The 21,350-nt window shown below is 40.1% G+C and overlaps 1 protein-coding gene across 1 annotated transcript in view; it reads left to right on the top strand.

The window, feature by feature from the left end:
* The window catches only part of LOC105528199 (neurexin-1), a gene marked incomplete at its 3' end in the record, with an annotated part of 881,468 nt that overhangs the window by 574,153 nt on the left and 285,965 nt on the right, over positions 1 to 21,350 (top strand). The window contains exons 13-14 of the mRNA XM_011964822.1: positions 2,901 to 3,282; positions 4,514 to 4,704. Coding sequence (XP_011820212.1) covers positions 2,901 to 3,282; positions 4,514 to 4,704 — 573 coding nt within the window. The remainder of the gene's footprint in view (positions 1 to 2,900; positions 3,283 to 4,513; positions 4,705 to 21,350) is intronic.

Genomic DNA, 21,350 nt, shown 5'->3' with positions numbered 1-21,350 from the left:
ATTTGTGCTCTCTGTGCATATCCTATTCCTTTGAGAAAGGAAAATGGGTACTGTCTTATTTTTGTTGCTGAACTCCTTAGTCTGGAATTCACTGGTGTTTCCTTTTTTTAGAGCTGCTAAGAACTTGACAACTGGGGGTAATGTTTAATTTCAAGTGTTAGAAATATTTTTTTCAGAATTTTTTTTTTACTATTGGTTGTTTCATTAATAGAGCCTTTAAGATGAAACATGGTAATTTCAGAATCAGGGTAGGGTTCACTGAGTTAAGGCTCATATTTTAATGTAGCATCGAATAAAAATCAAGGCAAGGCCTACATGACTTTTTTTTTCTTTTTTTAGACGGAGTTTTGCTCCGTCGCCCAGGCTGGAGAGCAATGGCGCTATCTCGGCTCACTGCAACTTCCGCCTCCCAGGTTCAAGCGATTCTCCTGCCTCAGCCTCCCGAGTAGCTGGCATTACAGGAACCCACTACCACGCCTGGCAAATTTTTGTATTTTTAGTAAAGACAGAGTTTCACCATGTTGGCCAGGCTGGTCTCAAACTACTGACCTCAGGTGATCCACCTGCCTAGGCCTCCCAAAGTGCTGGGATTACAGACATGAGCCACCATGCCTAGCCCATTTTTTAAGCTTCTCATATTCTTCATTGTACTTAGCTTCTTAATTCAATGTTGCTGGTGTCTCTAGAGATTTATATTTGGAAATAATTAAATATTAATTTTATTTGTTACCAGAGAAGTAGATCCCCACAGAACAATATTGAGGTCATTGAACAGGAAGAACTGAGGGAGAAGATAGAAATGATGTCACAGGAAAAACCAGAACTGGCAAGGATGTAATGGTACTTTTGCATCAGATAGACAATCAGGAGGTATGGTGGTGAGGGTAGGAAGAAACGAAACAATTATTTATGGTGACATTTTTGTTTTAAAAATGTTTGCAGAAAGGGAATCAGAACAAGCCAATGACTGAAAAGAGAACATGCCAAAGATGAGTAGAATGTTGTTTCCAGGATTAAAACTAATAAAGAGTGTTTGAAAATGAAATAGGGTTAAGTACAGTTCAGGGGAGTTTTGTGCACAAATAGATGTATAATCATCAAAGACAATTAACCAAATATGTAAACAGTTTTTCTTGCACAACAAAAAGCATGCCATCGAAATTTTACTTAGAGATATTTCCTTAAAATGCTATCTAATATTTTACTGTCTTGACTAAAGAGATGGAAATTTGTCAGACTGGCTGAAGGGGACACACATAGGTGGTTGTTCAGTCTTCACTACCCCTGGAGAAAAGGTTCAATGCATTTTGTCAGGGGCTGATTCTAGGATTAGCTCTAATTAATATTTTCATTAACATGGATGATGGAATGGCATAACTTGATACATTTCCAATTATGGCAAATCGGATGGGGAAGCTAGCACCTGGAAGAACTTGATTACAACATAAGTGAACATTTTTAGTTGCAGAAGAGAGTGACTGACAGTTTATTTAGACAAGAGCAAGATGTTGGGTGTGAACCACTAGTATTGATACAAATACTTTATGTTTATGTTGTGTTGTAATATTTAGAAAACAAGTTCACATCTTTGCTTATTTATCTTACCTTCAACCTTGCAAACAGGTAAAATGATCACTCTGGAGATAAAGACGGGACTAAGTTTGCTATTAATGGGTTTGACAGAGAAATATGGAGGGATAGAAAGAAATGAGGACTGAGTGGAATAGTAAATTGCTAAATAAATTTGCATCCAAGCTTCATCCTAGGATGTTTAAAGATTTTTGCCTTGTGATATGGAGCATGGTGGGCTAATTTTACTGGTATTATCAAAATTGGGCAGGCTTTCAATTAGTGTATTTTGCTCAATTTAGCTATACAAAATTTAAGGACCAAAAAAATGGCATAGGTCCAGAAATCAACACGATTTCTAATGTGTTTAGAAGACTAACGTGAACAAAAGCTATGGCCATTATTGAGCATGAAGAGGGAAAGAGAATAGTATATATTTAACTTCAAACACACTTTCATGTTTCATTACTGGAAGAAAGGGCTGCAACTCTCTACTGTTTCTATTGGGTATAGGGAACTATATAGTCATTTTTTTTTTCTTTTCCTGGAAGAACATTTATAAGGAATAACATTACCTAACCATGAAGCTGAGATATATCACTTTCTAGTGGGATGCCTGAGAATAATCACTGCCCCTAATGCGTGTCTCTGTGCACCCTCCCTTCTTTCCCTTTTTCCTCCCTCTTTCTTTTACTGTTTCCTCACTCTCTTGCTAATTTGTTTATTTTTCGCCTTTAAAAAATACCATTACCATGCGTGGTGGCTCATGCCTGTAATCCCAGCACTTTGGGAGGCTGAGACAGCTGGATCACGAGGTCCGGAGATTGAGACCATCCTGGCTAACACAGTGAAACCCCATCTCTACTAAAAACACAAAAAATTAGCCGGGCATGGTGGCCGGCGCCTGTAGTCCCAGCTACTCTGGAGGCTGAGGCAGGAGAATGGTGTGAACCCGGGAGGCGGAGCTTGCAGTGAGCCGAGATCGTGCCACTGCACTCCAGTCTGGGCGACAGAGCGAGACTCCGTCTCAAAAAATATATAAAATAAATAAATAAAATAAAATAAAATAAATTAAAAATACCATTACTTTTGTTAATGAGGAATTTTTTGTTAAGACTAAAATTTGGACGATTAAAACCTGTCCTTAGAATGTTTTATTACATAATCCAGGCTTACCTTTTAGCATCATTTAAGTATTCTTACTATATACAACTGAGTACCAAGGAGGTATTTGGCTCCTTGTATTTTACAATGTGATATTGCTATGAAAGCCTAAAGTTCAAAGTGCCTTTCAGATACGGAAAATAATCATATATTATCTTCTCTTTTAGGTCAAATGGCAGGTGATCATACTAGGCTGGAGTTCCATAACATAGAGACTGGCATCATCACAGAACGACGGTATCTTTCTTCTGTCCCCTCCAACTTCATTGGACACCTGCAGAGCCTGACATTTAATGGAATGGCATACATTGATCTGTGTAAAAATGGCGACATAGATTACTGTGAGCTCAATGCCAGATTTGGCTTCAGGAACATCATAGCAGATCCTGTCACCTTCAAGACCAAATCGAGCTATGTTGCCTTAGCTACCTTGCAAGCCTACACTTCTATGCATCTTTTTTTCCAGTTCAAGACAACATCCCTAGATGGACTAATTCTATATAACAGTGGGGATGGAAATGACTTTATTGTGGTTGAATTAGTTAAAGGGTGAGTACGTGCCTGTTCAATAACAAAGAAATAAAACTTTAGAAAAACGGACATCAGTTTCCAAAAATATACACTAAGAAGAACACACTGGCTCATAAGGCGGGGGGCCGGAGTAGGTGGAGGACAAATAAGAATGCATTTGTTTAAATCACTTCTTAGGTATCTTAAATTAATATGGATTCAGGACAGTTTTTTGCACCTGCATTTTCACATACGAGGTACAAAGTACATCAGGCTCTAATTTATGGTAGGCCTTTCATGAATCTTACGATTCAAGTGGGCACTTCCTGACTACGCACAGTGTAATTCCACAAAAGCATTGCTACAAGTTTGTAGGATAGTCTAAGCTAAATTAAATAGCCAATTCAATATGCAGATTATTTAAATTTCAAAAAATCCTTTTAACTCAAACTTCATTCTATGTCAGAGTTCCTCAGTGAATTTAGAAAGGAAGACTTATGTAAACTTTCCTTAAAACTGTGAGGAAAATTTAATGTATTTTAATTGATAGGAGCGTTTATTCACTTATTCAGCAAATATTATTCCATATTTACAATATGCTACATCATGTGCCATGCACAGATATAAATATATATACTTCTACCACCCTTATGTACATCTCAGATTTCTACCACCCCGAGTCACACCCACACACACCAACACACAATCCTAGGATTTGTAGATGAACACATAAATAGAAAAGAAAAGCACTGTGACATGTTCCTTGAGATGATCACATGTAAAGGCTTAGGAGAGTCTTCAGGGAAATTAGAAAAACGTGTGGAGCAGGGAGTGGCTGTTTGATCTAGTTGTCGAAGGATGAGTACACATTCCCTATACTCAAACAGGGAATTGAGATAGAGGAGAAAAGCAGGTGCAAGAATGAGAAGAATGGCCATTTCAGTGGTTAGAAAAGGATGGAGGGAATTATGGAAATAGGAAATGTGTGGTGAAAGATATTACTTTCCAAATTCATAAAGTTAAATGTAGACTATGATTTTAAAAATAATTTTCACCATTTCCTTTAGTGAAGACACTGAATAATCCTCCTTGCTGAAACAGAATAATGTTTGTTACCTTCCTGATAGCTGAGTTTCTATGTAATTCATTGTCATGACTTCTAGTAAGGATGGAACCACTTTAAAAAAAAAAATCTCCATTTGTAATATCTACTTTAGCTTCATCAAAATTTAAAAAGTGATGGCACTTTCCCCTTTCATTTTTTTCCCAGGTACTTACATTACGTGTTTGATTTGGGAAATGGTGCTAACCTCATCAAAGGAAGCTCAAATAAACCTCTCAATGACAATCAGTGGCACAATGTGATGATATCAAGGGACACCAGCAACCTCCACACTGTAAAGATTGACACAAAAATCACAACGCAAATCACCGCCGGAGCCAGGAACTTAGACCTCAAGAGTAAGTGCATGTTAAGTCCGAGTAGCCAGCCTTGCACCTCACGGTCTCCCTTCACATGGGAAATCCTTTGCTTAGGAGTGTGTTTGTACCTTCTGCAAAGACTGACCAGAATTTCATTTTCAGCACATAATTAATAATACAACACACAAGTCTCTGCTCCCCTTTAATGTGGTAGGAACCTATGTATTTTTAATAACAGCTCAAAAAATGCCTCACCTAAGAAAGCATGCATGATTAAAATGTAAAAAGTTAGAAAAATATAATACTAGTCTGGCTATTAAAAAGGCATTTGTAAGTTACTTAAGTCCCAATAGTTTTCAACTGATTTGGAGTCAGGGAACCACATATATAGGAGCTTATTCTAGAGTTTATTAATTTTCTTTCCTTGGTAAGGTTTCCTAGATACTGTCAGACTCCCTGACTGACAGGAGTTGAGCCTGGCTTAGATACCCTGTGTCTACAACAGTGAATTCTATCCCCCATCCCAACAAACACACACAGAGACACACACACACACACACACACACACACACACACGGGAATGCTTCTTTCACCAGCTGCTAAGAAAGTCTTAACATACGTTTCTCTTCCTTATTGATACTTCATTTCTCAAATGTACGTGACAAAATGCTGAGAAAACATGTCAATAATAGAAGAGAAATGACTGAAGTTTCTATTTGAATCACACTTTGTGATTCACTAAGAATATATGTGTGTATCCCATCTCCTTTAACACTACAACAGGCATTCCAGAAGGTGTTATTAGCATGTTATTCTCAATGTAGAAAATCTGAGGTTTGAATGACTTGCCCAGGGATAAAACAACACCAACACCCTCCCCCAACCCCATGGATTCTTCGCTCTATCCTGATGCATCACAAAGCCCCACAGATGTCATTGCAGGCATAATTTTTCTTGGAAAGAGTTGCTCATTTTATTGATGGGATCTTTCCCTTTGATTCAAAAGGTAGATACATTGGAGAGGGGAGTTAGGAAAATGGAAAGATAAAATTTAACTTTTTTTTTTTTTTTTTGAGACAGAGTCTTGCTCTTTCACCCAGGCTGGAGTGCAGTGGCAGAATCTCAGCTCACTTCAACCTCTGCCTCCCGGGTTCAAGCAATTCTCCTGCCTCAGCCTCTGAAGTAGCTGGGATTACAGGAGCCTGCCACCACGCCTGGCTAATTTTGTATTTTTAGTAGAGACGGGTTTTTGCCATGTTGGTCAGGCTGCTCTCGAACTCCTGACCTCAGGTGATCTGCCCGCCTCGGCCTCTCAAAATACTACGATTACAGGTGTGAGCCACTGCACCCAGCCTCAACAGAACTCTTTCTAGAGAAAAATGCTCTTTCTAAATAAGGTGAAAGGAGAAAGAAAAGTGTTTCACTTTCTGTAATTGCAGAATATATTTTGAATCCTGGGACTTCATTTGTTCAACACATACAATGTGTAGGAATGGCCATCTCCCTTCTTTCACAGTGGGCTTCTCGTTAACTTCAAAGAGATCTTATTTGTACCCACAAATCTAATAGCTTGGCTCAAAAAATAAAATGAAATTCAAAGAAGTGCTTCTTACAGGCCAAACCTTTCTCTTTATTCTCTCTGGTTGAAGTGCTTTTTCTTCTGTACTTTTCATGTGCCCCTCCCTGTTTAGCACAGTGATCTCAGGTGGTAATTGTCAAAAGAAAGGGAGAGATTGTAAAATTCAGTGTATTGACCAAGCTACCAAAGCTAAAGCAAAAAGTGCCCTGTTTGTGTAGGTGAGACATCAGTAAGTATAAGTGAACTTCTCGGGAAATTAGGGATACTCTGTTGGAGATTAAAATGGCTAAAAAAAAGCAGTTCATAATTGGTTGAAGTATGTGCTATGCACATGCACATTGAGGGTTCAGAGAAGCAATGCTAAACAATGGATTGTATTTCTTCAGATAGTTAGGACACTGTCTCCTGAGAAGTAAATATCCGCGTATTGTTCATTAACAAATGGAAGTGAAGGTAATAGGAGATTGTAGTCCAGGATTCCTTCTGGTGGGGGTACTTAACACATCTAAGTACTTCAGAGTTAATTTTTATTAAAGCATTAAATGATGCATGATTCTGAAGATAAAACAGGCTTTGCCCATAATAAAGAAAAAAACACTTTATGAATTTTAAAATGGCATATTACATAATATTAAGATATAGAGTCATGAACTCACTGTACTTGTGTTTTTTAAAAAAGCATAATTAAAATTGCTTGTGAATTTCCCATGTGAAGGGGCTAATCATTAGTATAGAATAATACCTTCTGCGTTGTGGAAAAGTAAGAGCAAGTTTCTAAAATGAGTCCAAGTTTGGGCTGATAAATTGGGTGTGTGATCCGATGGCAACAGTCATCCCCTGTTGCCTCTTATCATGTGCACCATCAGCTAGAGGGAGTTTGAGGACAGCCTGCTGTGGGACCTGATGTCTCTTGTCTCCCATCATCACCACTTTGGGTAAGTGTGGCTGTGGGCGTTGGCCAGAGCATGAGTATTTACGGAGCATTGACTTTGGAAAGAGCACAACAGGGTTTCTGCAATGGAAAGCTCTCCGTCTCTAGGAGAACACTAGCATTGAAGGAGCACTTGTAGGACAGAGAAGGACAGGATGCTGTGGAGCTGTAGTGGGGCATTGAAACGAAGCTGGGATCACCTGGAAAGGTTTTTTGTGGCAGTAATGCTTGAGGGATATTTGAAGGGTGAGTAAGAGCAACGAGGCATTGTTTCTTTTTTCCACCTGGATGGCTACTGGATTTTAGAGGGGGTTATTCATAAAGGAGAACTTCTACATGAACTCTTTGCGCAGACATAGACAGCAGCGTTTTCTTTGCATACTAATCACATAGCATTGAGCTGCAGGAAAAATAAAGTTGATTTATTTTGGTCAATAGATTGTATTCTTAAAGAATTAAAGAAAACATCAGATTTACTCTCCACCCTGCTGAAAGTCATTGCAACTATCTTTGGTGCTTCTCAAAGGAAGGTCAGCCAATTTTAACTACATGAGAATCATGCAGTGATGTTTGTGAAGTGCAGATTTCTGGATCCTATCTGACACCAACCAAGGCAATAATCATTTGAGAGAGATGTTCAGAAAACAACAGGCATCTTTTTTTTTTTTTTTTCTTTAAGTGCATTGACTGATAGAGATGCCATGTGCTACAGAGTCCTGAAATAATGCAAGATCTATGTTGAGGCCAAATTTAACTGACTTTTAAATTTTTGTATAAATACTGGTTTTGCTTTTATTTCAGAATTTTACTGTTTTTTGTTTGTTTTGCCAGCCCTGGACTGAAGTCACATTATTGGCTGGTTAGGATTATTGGGAGAATTTTTTTTTTTTTTTTTATCTTCCTTATGTTTTACTATACCTTAAAAAGACACTAGAGGGCAGCAGAAGGCCACAAAACGTGCTACAGAGGACCCGGGAGTTGGGGAAACCTCAACCTGCTCCATTTGCAAGGGGAAGTAGAATTTCTTTTGTTTTCAGACATCTAAATTTCCACAGTTGGCTTTTATAGTGATGCATGCTTTTGTCCATAGCTCTGTTTTATTATAGGAACAGGACTTTAGTGTAAAACTTTGAAAACTGGGGCCCATGTATTTCATTCTCCACCTTGACCCCAATAGAGACGATCAGAAATGGGCAGGAGTCTAATGATCTTTCTCTCAGACGATAAATACCACGCAGCTGACCTTGTTCAGCTTATCTTTCCTGACACCGCTCGATTCTCAGGGGGTTGTGTGTCTCTCCCTGCTGATACAGTTTTGCTTTCATCTTTATTTCCCAGCTGTTTGTGTTCTATTCCCTCTGGTTATTATGTACAAGCAGCAACATGCAATGAAAGGAGCAGCAGCAATTCGCTCTCTGGAATGATTTCCTAGCCTAGCTTTGTATTCATTTCAGGATTTCTGAGCCCTGCCTCCTTTGGAGAGATAAAGGGTTGGTGCGATTCCTCTTTATGTTCCTTCTCTTGTTCCTGTATTTGGCAAATTTGTATGTCAGGATGTGCATATATATGGAAGGGAGCTAATATTTATTAAATACCTACTAAATGCTAAATAGATTTAACTGAGGTTATTGTATTTAATCCTTGCAATTACCCAGGGATTTAAATTGAGGTCAGTCTTGCTCATTCATTAATCTAGTTGAAGAGAAAAATAGGGAGGAAGAATTGCTTTTGGCCCCCACTTTCAATGAGTACCCTTATTTAAGGCATTACCTAAGTTTATCCTTCAGCAAATTGAGGATATATAGTTTACTTGATGGGGGAAAATTAGATTCCCAGCTGTGTAGCATAGAGCGCCCTCAGGTGGCCGCCTAGCAAAACTATGTAAAACTGAGTACAGTGATTTATTTATGGGCCACATCTAGGTCAGCCCAGACGGCACTTTGTTCTTTCTTCCTCCTCTATTCTCTCTCTCAAACCCAAAATTCCTTCAAGGGTTTTGAGCTCTGGCATTGTCTTCTGATCTTGCCCCTTTTCCTTCTTACCACGATCACCACCTATTTGTCTCCTCCTCAACATTCCTCCTATTCCTCCTTAAATCTCACCCTGAAGGGAACTGTCTGCCATTGTTCATCCTACTACCAAGCCACTTAAATGTCCCCGAATCAGAAACAACTCAACAGGGACTTTCTTTTCAAATATACTCAATCTCTAAGCAAAATTTGAAGATAAATAGTATTCTTGCTCTTTTCTTCTTGATCTCTGACCAGTCGCTATTACTCAGCTCCCTGCCTTCTCCAATCCTGAATATAACACATATCCCCTCCATTTTATACCGTTTCATGTTGCTACTTGACAAATCTTTACTGCAGTCATTCAGTAAACCAGATTCTGTTCAAAGTCATAATCACGTTTAAACATGCCCAGGCTTTGTAGATTCACCACACATGACATCTGATAGCCCACCTGTCTTGGCCAGATACTTTGTTTCAATAGAAAATATTCATGGAAGAGTGATGTTGAGCTTAGCCTTAGAGCAGGATACGGCACCGGAAATGGAGGGAAGGTTCTGCGGTTCTGCTGTCCTGTGGTTAGGCCACCTTTATTAGTTTTTGTTGTTGTTGTTTGGGAGTTATCAGTTTTTTTTGTGTGTGTGTGTGTGGTTTTTTTTAAGTCTATAGGAGAAAGAGATTTATTCACACTATTTCCATTTGTAGGAGATTATTTTAAGGATCCTGTAGAAAGTAAGAGACACAAGAAACCCTTTCAGCTGTTGAACAACGAGGCCACACAGAGGATAAGAACTGTGTTCTTGGAGTCATACTGGGATCTCAAGAGCCATCCTCTTGGTTGTTCCCTTGGCTACACATGCTCACTGCTCCCTAATCCACTGCCCCACCAGGACAGCAGTGCAGCCACCCTCGCTCTATTCTGTTTGCTGGCACTGCTGTGAGATGGCTTCTCTCTGCCTCCTGGCTTCTTCCACTCTTGGCTTCTTCTGTCTCGTGGCTTCCACCTATAGCTTTTGTTCCTGTGTATGTTTCCACTTCTGTCCACTTACCGCTTCATCTCACTTTCCAGTTCCCCCCAATACAGGATTTCATACCATGTGTGGACCTGGGTCTAGGCTATAACTTCATAAGCTTTTGCCCTGCTGCCACTGGCCAGGCTCGCTTCTTTAGTCTAATTAGCTGTGAACACAGAGGTAGCTTTTTGAACTTGAAAGGGAAGAGAAGGAGGCTGTGTGTTGGAAGGCCATCTGTAACTGCTGAGAAAGGAGCAAGGTAATTTTCTCATTTTGAAGGGCCCTGAATGCCATGCTGAAGATGGGAAGGGTGAAATTAAAGGGTTTTGAGCAGCAGAGGAGAGTTCACAATGCTCGTTAGAATTATTCCTTTGGCTTCAGTGGGATGGATGAGCCGAGGCTCAGGAAAAAGACACCACTTTGGAGGCAATTGCCATCATATAGAACAAAGACAATAAGGTTCTGAGTATGTAGAAATAAGATTTGACATTGTTACTCCTTTCCTTACACGAGAATTATAGAGCAATTACTTGAAAGACAGATAGAGATGTGAAACTACTGTTTCTCTTCTGCCACATCCATTGAATCCCCGGGTTTTGCAGAATTCATCTCAATCTACTCTCTTTACTGTAAAGCCTTTGTCAGTGTGTTTTAATCCTACCTTAAGGGGGTGGGAAGTTGAGAGTAGGATTAAAGCATTCCCTTCCCATGCAGTTATTCCCTTCCCATGCAGTTTTCTGGGACTTGCCATCCAACAGTTGGTTTGGAAGTTCTTCCCTCTGCTTCCCTGTGGTTCTTGACCCAGTTCACAGTATTTCAGCAGAGTTTAAATTGTTTATTCTCTACTAAAATCATTTAAAAAAAAATCCTTCACCCATTTTACTTGTTTCTGAATTTCTCTGACATTAACTACGAGTTGTCTATATTTAGTTTTATGAACTCCCTCCAACAATATTATTTGAAATTTCTCTTCCCACCATTAGAGTCATACGAACTGAGGAACTGTAAGTGATCTTGGAGATTGTCTGGTCTGACCAATTCCTTTTACATATGAGAGAAATATGCTCCACAGACATTGGCCTGCACAGCTATCCCAGTTTCACACTTCTTTACCATAGCTCAGAAGACACAAGTTGTGTTGCTCATATCAATCTCAATCGACTGCTAGTGACAACCTGCAGCAACACACTGAAAAGAAATCTGCACCTTTACGTGGATTCATTGTTGAAGATGATTGGTGTGATCAGTCAGAGACCCGAGATAGAGACTGGTAGTGAGAGGGCCACCTGGTGACTCTGCTTTTGGTGAAACTTTAAAGGTGCCAACCCGTCCCATTTGCAGATGCATAAAGCCTGGGGCTGGTTTCTTCTCACCCAGTGCACTGGCTGAACTCTTGACAGCCACAGGCCTTGGCTTCCATGCTTAGAACAGCCACAGGGAGGTTGTGCACAGGCACAAATAGCTTTCTTCAGCTTTTCCCACAGCCAAGTGTGGGCTACTGGAAAGTTCAATCCTATACCCGGATGCCTTTCACGACACGCTGACAGTTTACCATGTCCCACCACCAGCACGGTGGTGATTAGATGGCTTGAGCTCCTCGAGGTGGTGACATTTGTGTCGTGGAGAAGCAAGTACCTGCAAGTGCTGAGAGCTGAGTTCTCAAGAGTCAAGTGATGGCTTACAAGACCTCAGCCTCATCCAGAGATGAGCCTTCGCTGCAGGTCCCTCTTTAGGGAATGCCAGGAGTGGTGCTGTGTTGTCTTCTTAGAATTCGAGCTTCTTGGTCAAGAGCTCTTTGTCAGCCATCTGAGAAGGCAGATATCTGACAATATCTCTCTCATGCAAGTAGGATTTAAATCTTTAGGGTTTTCCTGGCTCTGAGACCTCCCTCTTTTTGATGAAGGGAGACTTATACAAAAGTCTTTGGAGTTCAGGTAGCATAAAACCATTGAGACTGACAAGTGATGGGGAAAGGGACAGGGTATAGCAGTCAAGGAACCCACGGACAAGAACAGAGAAAGATCAACGCTGGGCTTCATAAAAGGCATATTCAGGAAAGCTCTTAGCGATAAGTCAGTGTTGCAGCCTCACTTGGTCTCCACTGGGGCTGTGAGCTGCCTCCGATAGGCTGCCCAAGGAGCATTCCCTTGTTGCTGTCCCTCTCTGCACACTAGTTTTCTCTGCTTTTGTAAACACTGGTAAATACAGCCTTCTCAGACCTGGCTTTTAACCCCTGATCAACTCAAATACCCAAGAAAGATTCATTGAAGTTTAGCAGTTGTAGTGCCAAATTCTTGGAAGAGGACATTTGATCGAGACAGATGTCCTCCCTGTGCCAGGATGAGGAAATAAGAGACAGAGTCACATTATACAAATATGAATTTACTGGATTTGTTTAAAGAAATATTGGGATAGGCTACTTGGGTTATAAATGAAGATATGAAAAGCTCAAAAAGTGTGATTTTTAACCTGCTGTGCAAGAATTAAGGGATTGGGTTTGCCTTGCTCTGGAGTAGGGGGTGAGGATAGGGCTTAAATTCTTCAAGGTGGTAGAATACTAGGTGCTAGGTGATACCCAAATATTTAGATGGTGAAACTCATAAATGCTCGAGTGAGCAGCATTTGTTTTTGGGTGGAGACAGAGACTTTGTTTATATATAGGAAGTACATGAGATAGCAAAGCCAAGCAACAGTCAGAGGTTCCCAGGAATTCACAGGAAATGCCAGGAGAAGGAGGACCCTAGATTTTTACCTTCTGTGCAATTGCGAGGGTCCTAACCAGAATCATCTAGATCTATAATGGACATAGGGGCCCAGGCTGACATCTGGGCAATGTTACAATTGTTTACTATAGATCCTAAAAGGGAATGTCACTGTTATTTTCGGGCAGTTGTCTCATCTAGTTGGATTTCAGGAATAACGCAGCCCCTGCCCTGTTTCAGCATGACCCAGAAGAAAGCCAGCTTCCATCCCAGATACCGTCCAATTCCTCTTGAGCCATGGGTCAACATGGAAGTCGACTTGAAAGTTGGGTGGGCTTAAAACAAAGTTGCTGCCCCCACGGTAGAGAAGCTCAAAAGCTAAATCTGCCATCTTTACCGAAACAGGAAAGTGCATTTTTAATGGCATCGTGCTGTTGTGGCTCTATATTTTCATGCACTAGAGGGCACTTCCAGTGCTCCTCAGGAACCACATTAGGTCAACCAGTGTTCCCCATTGACATCACGTGAACGTGGTTTTCTGTGTCCATTCTTAAAAGTGGCCCCTGTTTGGCCTTTGAAATTAATTATTTTGGTTGTTCTTAAGGACAATACAAAAAGCATATAGCATTATAATTAATAACATAGTCTTTGAGGTCAGAAAGACCTGGGTGAATTAGCATCTCTACCATTTCTTTTGTGTATTTCCTTAGGCAGGGCATATCACTATCACCATCATCATCATAATCATCCTCATCTACCTTTACTAGGCATCAGGTGAGAGAGCTACATATATTTTCTCTTTAATTTTTGTGGCAAACTGGTGAAATTGCTATACTTATCGCCATGTAACAGGTGATGAAACTAACACAAGGCTTAGGGAGGTTAAGCATCTCTCCAGAACAATAATGATAGTAATACTAAATAGAAATTATTTTAATCATTTCTAAGGGCTTGTCATATCTCATGTACTGTTATAAATATTTGCACATGGTATCTTATCTCAATTAATTCCCAGAAAAATACACAGGGTTTTTCAGTGTATTCTTTGATGCTCACGGGTTTATAAAAAGGACTAGGAGGGCTTGTAAGACTCATTTGGATCTGACAGGTGTCAGAAATATTTAGACCAATTTCCCATAACTTCCCTAGTACAGCAGAGCCCATTTGCCATCTCAAGTTTATTAGAGGTTGGCTAGTATGATGTTAGTTATCAATATTCCTAACCTATCTGTGGGAAGTTCTCTCCTCCCTCTCCCTACCTCATGCCCCACTCACACTCCACTACCCACAATACACACACTCCTTAGGCTTCTCATCGCTGGCTTCCCCTTAGAGTCCTGGGACTGTAAAAAGAATTCAAACACTATAAGGGCCTGTACTAATGTACCATTATTTCTATAACACAACAGCCCTTTGACAGTTAAAAATTTTAACATGTGTAGTTCCCTGTATTTTTTGTGAAACCCAACGAACTAAGTTTCCCAAAATGATGTCCAAAATGACATTAAATGTCTTTTGGCTGTGACATGTGTGAATCACACACATCACTAGAGTGGTATTGTGGAAAACTGAGTGTTTTCATGAGAAAAACTATCTCATAGCTTGGGTCTGTCTTTATTCTCTATTCAAAGATATAATAAATTACCTTTGTTACTGTCACTGTCATCCTCATTATTATCAATTATGTCATTTATGCATGCCTATATGTCATGCATCATGTTAAGGGCTTATATGTGCAAGGATTACATTAAATAAGCATGATGTCCTAATATGGTCAAGCTATAATATCTTTTTTTTTTTTTTTTGAGACGGAGTCTCGCTCTGTCACCCAGGCTGGAGTGCAGTGGCCGGATCTCAGCTCACTGCAAGCTCCGCCTCCTGGGTTTACGCCATTCTCCTGCCTCAGCCTCCCGAGTAGCTGGGACTACAGGCGCCCGCCACCTCGCCCGGCTATTTTTTTTTTTTTTTTAGTAGAGACGGGGTTTCACCATGTTAGCCAGGATGGTCTCGATCTCCTGACCTCGTGATCCGCCCGTCTCGGCCTCCCAAAATGCTGGGATTACAGGCTTGAGCCACCGTGCCCGGCCATGTTAAGGTATTTGTACCATGTACTGATTTAGAGTAAATGTTTGGGTTCACTTGTAAGATAATTATATAATAATTTTATATTATGAAATATAGCATTCATTAAAATTACAAACTGCCAATCTGAGTTACTAATCAGAGCTCAAAATTGAGGCTCCACTCTGCTTTGGTCAGTCACTGGCAGTAGGGGAAACGGCAAGTTCAGCTACTGCCTTTTCCTGCAGTTATCTTTCTACAGCTTTTTGACACGGCACATCAACTGATGCTGGGGCTCTGGATCTGGCAGATCCCTTGAATTCCTCCTCTCCTGGTGCATTCTTGGGTTCATCCAAGCCTTTTCTGTTGGACCTTCCAACCTTAATCCCTGTGTAGGGGGATGCTTCTGCTCCTTCCTCACAGACTCTTACCACATGGGGCTGCCCTGTGTCTGGGCAGCCCTGCCTGGCTTGCTGTCATGCACATGGGGCCCACCGTGGCCCATGAGGAGATTCCATGGATCCTTTGTCCCCCCAACTTTGGAAGTGCACCCTATTCCCAATGCTTTCATTTCCATTCCATTCCATCTCAAGCTCTTTAAAGTTTTCTCAGCATGTCAGGTGCCAGTTCTGCATCCCCCAACAGTCGGGAACACAAAGCAAGTGCTCCAGGAGACCCTTCTCTGAGACCTGCCTTGCTAGGCTTGGAGCTAGAATGTAGGAGCACAAACTCACTGCCTAGTAAGAGCTGCTTCAAAAAATATTCTCAGATATATTTCCTTCCCATTTCTGACCCATTTTATTATTATTATTTCCTTGATGTAGCTGAGGGGTTCAAGGGCCTTAGAACCAGTATTTTACCTGGTCCTTTATAAATGTTGAATCTGGGTGTCTGTCTCATTCTCACATTGTCTGATATTGACTGTGTTGGCACTTCAGTCAGAAATTCAATTTTAGTATTCTGTTTTACACATACGGTCTCTTAATCCTCACAACAATTAGATCAATGAATTATTAGTGCCCCCATTTTACAGATGAGATAATGGAGACTTGGAAGGTTTAAGTGAGTTATTCATTCTCACATAGCACCAAGCGATAGAAACAGAATTTGAACCCAGGTCTATGGCAGTATGGAAATGCTGCCATCTATATTTGCCAAAATATTTGAAAGGATTACTTCTGAATATCTAGAGAGAAAATCTAACATTTATTTTAATCTTGAGGGGAAATATCATAAAATAAAACACTTTCTATTCCATAAAAAATCTTAATCAAACTTCTACTTTTCTACTACATTGTATAACATTGAAAATTCCACTTCTAGTAGTTGCAAAGGAACTGGATATTTCTACTTTACTTTCTATATGTTCTCTTCTCCCCTATGTCTTGCATAGCATCTATATATTGGTTCTATCTTCTTAGCTCCTGAAGTCCTCCTCAAACAATACAACTAACAACTTTAATTGCTATGTGTCCTTTATGTGTATTCTGCAGAACATTTGCATTTATAGGTATGTAGAACAGGCTTTGGCAAATCTAGTACTTGGTTGGGTGATTGGGGGTTGGCCTATCAGTCAATCATTGGCTGGTGCAAACAGGCTACTTGCAGACTCATTCAGCTCTCAAAGCCAGTAATTTCCTTAGCTTTTAGGAAAAGTTCCTTACACTTCCCTGATCTGGAGGAGGGATCCCTGCTTTTAAGTATCTGCATTTCTCCTTAAGAATAGTTTATGTTGCAAGAACAAAGTGTTTGGAGACCTAAGTTAGGGAATTACACTATAGCAACTGGATGTGGTGACCTTATTGGTATTAATAATATTCCATCTTTGGAGCACAGAAGGAATTCTTTTTTAGGAAAAAAAATACAGAAATGTTCAGATACTTAAGGAAAAACAAGAGTATGATTTGACTCCAGGAATTTCATAATATTTTAAAAGCTCTTTAGCAATGTTTGCAAATTTTTTTGTGTATGCTTTATACTACTTTGCCCTTTCAAGCTACACAGAAAACCACTGGTAGCGATAACCTTTTTTTATCCTGTTTATATCTAAGTTGAGAGCCGGTAGCGATAACCTTTTTTTATCCTGTTTATATCTAAGTTGAGAGCCGGTGCCAATTTTTCACCTGCATTAAAAAGACCTATTATAGGAAAGAGCTGTTCTTTTATATTTACCCTTTATACCACTGGATCTGCCCCACCCAAAATAAATGTTCATTTGTTTTGAAATAAGAAAAAAAAAAAAAAACACAACTGTCTTTCAAATAAGAAAAGTTATTTTGGGAAAGAAAGTCTAATTGTTCTATACACTGTTTAAGAAAAATAACAGGTTTGCATAAGTTCTGCTACTTGTTCCCTATTTATAAGTCTCTTTTAATTTCCAGAACAGTCATTTCTAAACTCCTCTATCTATTCTACTACTGTCATTGAGAAGGTTTTAGTAAAAATAGGAGAGTGTGGTGCATCAGAAATAGAAGTAGCCTGGGAGTCAAACGCTTAAGTGCTGACATTACTATTCTTGTATTGCTTGTATTACCCTGGGCAGGTAACTAAACTTTTCAGAAGGGTAGTTTGTTTATCTGTCAGGTAGGGATAATAATAACCTTTCTACCTGTTGTGAATGGTTGCAACAAGGATCAAATGGAATAAGAGATGTGAAAGTGTTACGAGAAAGGGGCCCTAATCTGGAACCCAAGAGAGGGTTCCTGAACCTTGTGCAAGAAGGAACTTGGGGCAAGTCCATAGAGTAAAGTGAAGGCAAGTTTATTAGAGAAGTAAAGAAATAAACAAATGCCTACTTTAAAGGCAGAGCAGCATCATGGACTGCTGAACTGAGTATACTTATAGTTATTTCTTGATTATATGCTAAACAAGGGGTGGGCTATTCATGAGTTTTCCAGAAAATGGATGGGCAATTCCTAGAACTGAGGGTTCCTCCCCTTTTTAAACAATATAGGGTAACTTTCTGACCCTGACGTTGCCATGACATTTGTAAACTGTCATGGCGCTGGTGGGAGTGTCTTTCAGCATGCTAATAAATTATAATTAGCATATAGTGAGCAGTGAGCATGGCCAGAGGTTACTTTCATTGCCTTCTTGGTTTTGGTGGCCAGATTCTTTTTTTATTTTTTATTTTTCTTTTAACTTATTTATTTAATTTAATTTATTTATTTATTTTGAGACGAAGTCTCACCCTGTCATCCAGGCTGGAGTGCAGTGGCACAATCTCGGCTCACTGCAACTTCTACCTCCCGGGTTCAAGCGATTCTCTGGCCTCAGCTGCCCAAGTAGCTGGGACTACAGGTGTGTTGCCACCATGCACAGCTCATTTTTTTTTGTTTTTAATAGAGATGGGGTTTTACCATGTTAGCCAGGATGGTCTCGATCTCCTGACCTCGTGGTCTGCCCGCCTCGGTCTCCCAAAGCACTGGGATTACAGGACTGAGCCACTGCGCCCGTTAGCCAGATTCTTTACCACATCCTGTTTTATCAGCAAGGTCTTTGTGACCTGTATCTTGTGTGGATCTCCTATCTCATATGTTACTAAGAACACCTAACCTTTTGGGAATGCAGCTCAGCCCAATAGGTCTCAGCCTTATTTTACACAACCCTATTCAAGATGGAGCCACTTTGGTTCAAAAACTTGTGAAAAAAAGCACCTTTCAAACTGCACTGTTTATGCACGTATAAGGTATAGCAGTTTATGTGAGGTTGAAAACCCCTGCAAATCCATATTCAGTCCCAGAAAGCATTACACAGTGAGTAAAAAAAATGAAGCCTGTAATAGTGACAGAATTGTCTGCTGTAAGGAATGTCACAGGTATTTAAACTGGCTGTCATTTGGATAAGGCAAAAGGAAAAAAACTGAAACTATTTGTACCCACTTTTTACCTAAAGGTAAATTTAAATATTTAAACCCATTAGATGAAGTTAGCTTGGCATGGATTTATATCCCTGAACTCGCACCCCATCTGCCACAGTATTACTGGCATAGAGTGGGTTTAAAAGAAGATGGATTACTACACACTCCCATAGCAATTTCACTTTATTATTTCCCATTTAGCATGCCTACCAGGTTTCCTCACAGTCTGTGGCCAAACATACAAACAAAATGTCTTCCTGTTGTAAGCTGCAGAATCATACTTTAAAAAAAAAACTTTTGGGGGGCAGTTTTGTTTCAAAATTTAAATAAGAAACAAAAGTTCATCACGCCTGTAATCCCAGCACTTTGGGAGGCCGAGCCGGGCGGATCACGAGGTCAAGAAATCAAGACCATCCTGGCTAACATGGTGAAACCCTGTCTCTACTGAAAACACAAAAAATTAGCTAGGCGTGGTGGCGGGCGCCTGTACTCGGGAGACTGAGGCAGGAGAATGGCGTGAACCCGAGAGGCGGAGCTTGCAGTGAGCAGTGATTGTGCCACTGCACTCCATCCTGGGTGACAGTGCAAAACTCCGTCTTAAGAAAAAAAAATTCAAAATATCAAAAGAATTATCTGTTCTGTTCATACGGGTAAAAACAATATTAACTCCCCAACACTCACTACAGGAAAACTTTAAGGTCTAAACTCTTATCTTATTGGGGTTGCCTCTCCCCAACTTGTCCCACATAAGTGCTGGTTTGTATTAGATTGGGCCCTGGATACATACAAGTGTCTGATTTATCTCTTTGTGGGGGACAATTGAAAAGTAACTACTATATCTAAAAATCAGATGTTGATTTTTGGTAAAAACATTTTGATAAAATTTAAAAACTTTTGAACATAAGAATTCTACTTATGTTTCAGAATTTGAATACCTAATATTTGTTATTATGGAAGCAAATAGACTTTGTCTTTATGAGATTACTCCGTTATTATGCAGATGAGTCTCTTATTGCACAAGTTGCCCAGGAATTTGTTAACTTGCTTGGATTTTTGCTACCATTTATTACCATTACTTTTCTCAACTAGCCACAACTCTGCAAAATTTCCTGTATGTTGTCATTGTGGAGCTGTACATATTGGCCACTTGCCACTTTAAGTGTACAGGGTGCATGTCAGTCTGGATTAACTGACAATTAACAATGTTTCAGAAGACCTGGACTTGCAATAAGACCCTACCCTTTTCTGGTACTGTAGCCCTAAACTGTAGTTTCTTCATCTGTGGCATGTATCCCTGATAACCTTTACTCCTCTTGTAGCTCAACAGGCAAAAACCAGGTAGAACAATATATATGCAAATGCTTGGTCAAGTTTAGGATAATGTCCTAACTTCACTAATGTCAGTTATTATTATAATGATAAAGTCAGAGCTGTTTTTTCTGGTTTTGACCATGGTAATGCCTGATACTGATTACCAAAGATTCAAGGCAATAAGGAGGACCTCTCTCACTCAGACAGCACTCTGTACGTTTCAGTTCATTTGTCTCAGTGATTTTTGTGAAACTCAAAGTCATTTTAGCTACAGCAATATACTGCTAGATGTGTAAGCCTGCTGTAGGATCAAGAACACCTGTGGCTGGCGAGGAGCCAAGAAATAGAAGCTTCAAACTAGAAGGACTGTAACCCTAGGCGTCCTTGAGTGGTGGCCCGAAGGCTAGATGGAGTGAAACATCTGCAAATCCAAAGGAAGTACAGATGGGGATGAACAAACTCACTAGAGCAGAGCACTAGGGGTCCACACAGTTAGCTTCTCTGTGTTCTACGACGCAGAGAGCAAATAAATGTATGCCTTTCTTTGTGATAATAGCAGAGCAGATGAGTCTGGAGAGACAGTGTGAAGTGTTCATGGTGTCCATATGCCTATGGAGGATGCATGAATCAGGTCATATTTGTATATGGAGCAGCACAGAGCCAGAATGAAACAGAAGGCCAGGATAGGCTCAAATTTAATTTCCCCCAAAGGTTTTTATACTTGTTTTAATTGGAAAAGACGATTCATACATGGGTTCTCATTACTACACACATTAATACTCCAAACTGTTTCTAAACCTCTATCTTCACCTCTGTGTCTCCTTCTACAAATAAATTCAGTGTTTGTCAGTTAAAACTGGTCATGAATTACTCTGTCAAGTTACTCCATCAGAAAGGGAAAAATATGCCATTGAATTCCCTAAATTTTTATAATGACCTGAACGGCCTCACCTTTGTGTTTAAGAAAGGTCAGGCCAGGCATGGTGGCTCATGCTTATAATCCCAGGACTTTGGAAGGCCAAGGCGGGTGGATATCTGAGGTCAGGAGTTTGAGACCAGCCTGGCCAACATGGTGAAACCCAATCTCTACTAAAAATACTAAAGTTAGCCGGGTGTGATGACATGGACCTGTAATCCCAGCTACTCTGGAGGCTGAGGCAGGAGAATTGCTTGAACCTGGGAGGCAGAGGTTGCAGTGAGCCAAGATTGTGCCACCGTAC

Source organism: Mandrillus leucophaeus, unplaced genomic scaffold (genome assembly GCF_000951045.1).
Source record: "Mandrillus leucophaeus isolate KB7577 unplaced genomic scaffold, Mleu.le_1.0 Scaffold709, whole genome shotgun sequence".
Classification (NCBI taxonomy): Eukaryota; Metazoa; Chordata; class Mammalia; order Primates; family Cercopithecidae; genus Mandrillus; species Mandrillus leucophaeus.
The sequence above is the reverse complement of the archived record's forward strand: the minus strand, read 5'-3'. Positions and strand labels throughout refer to the sequence as shown.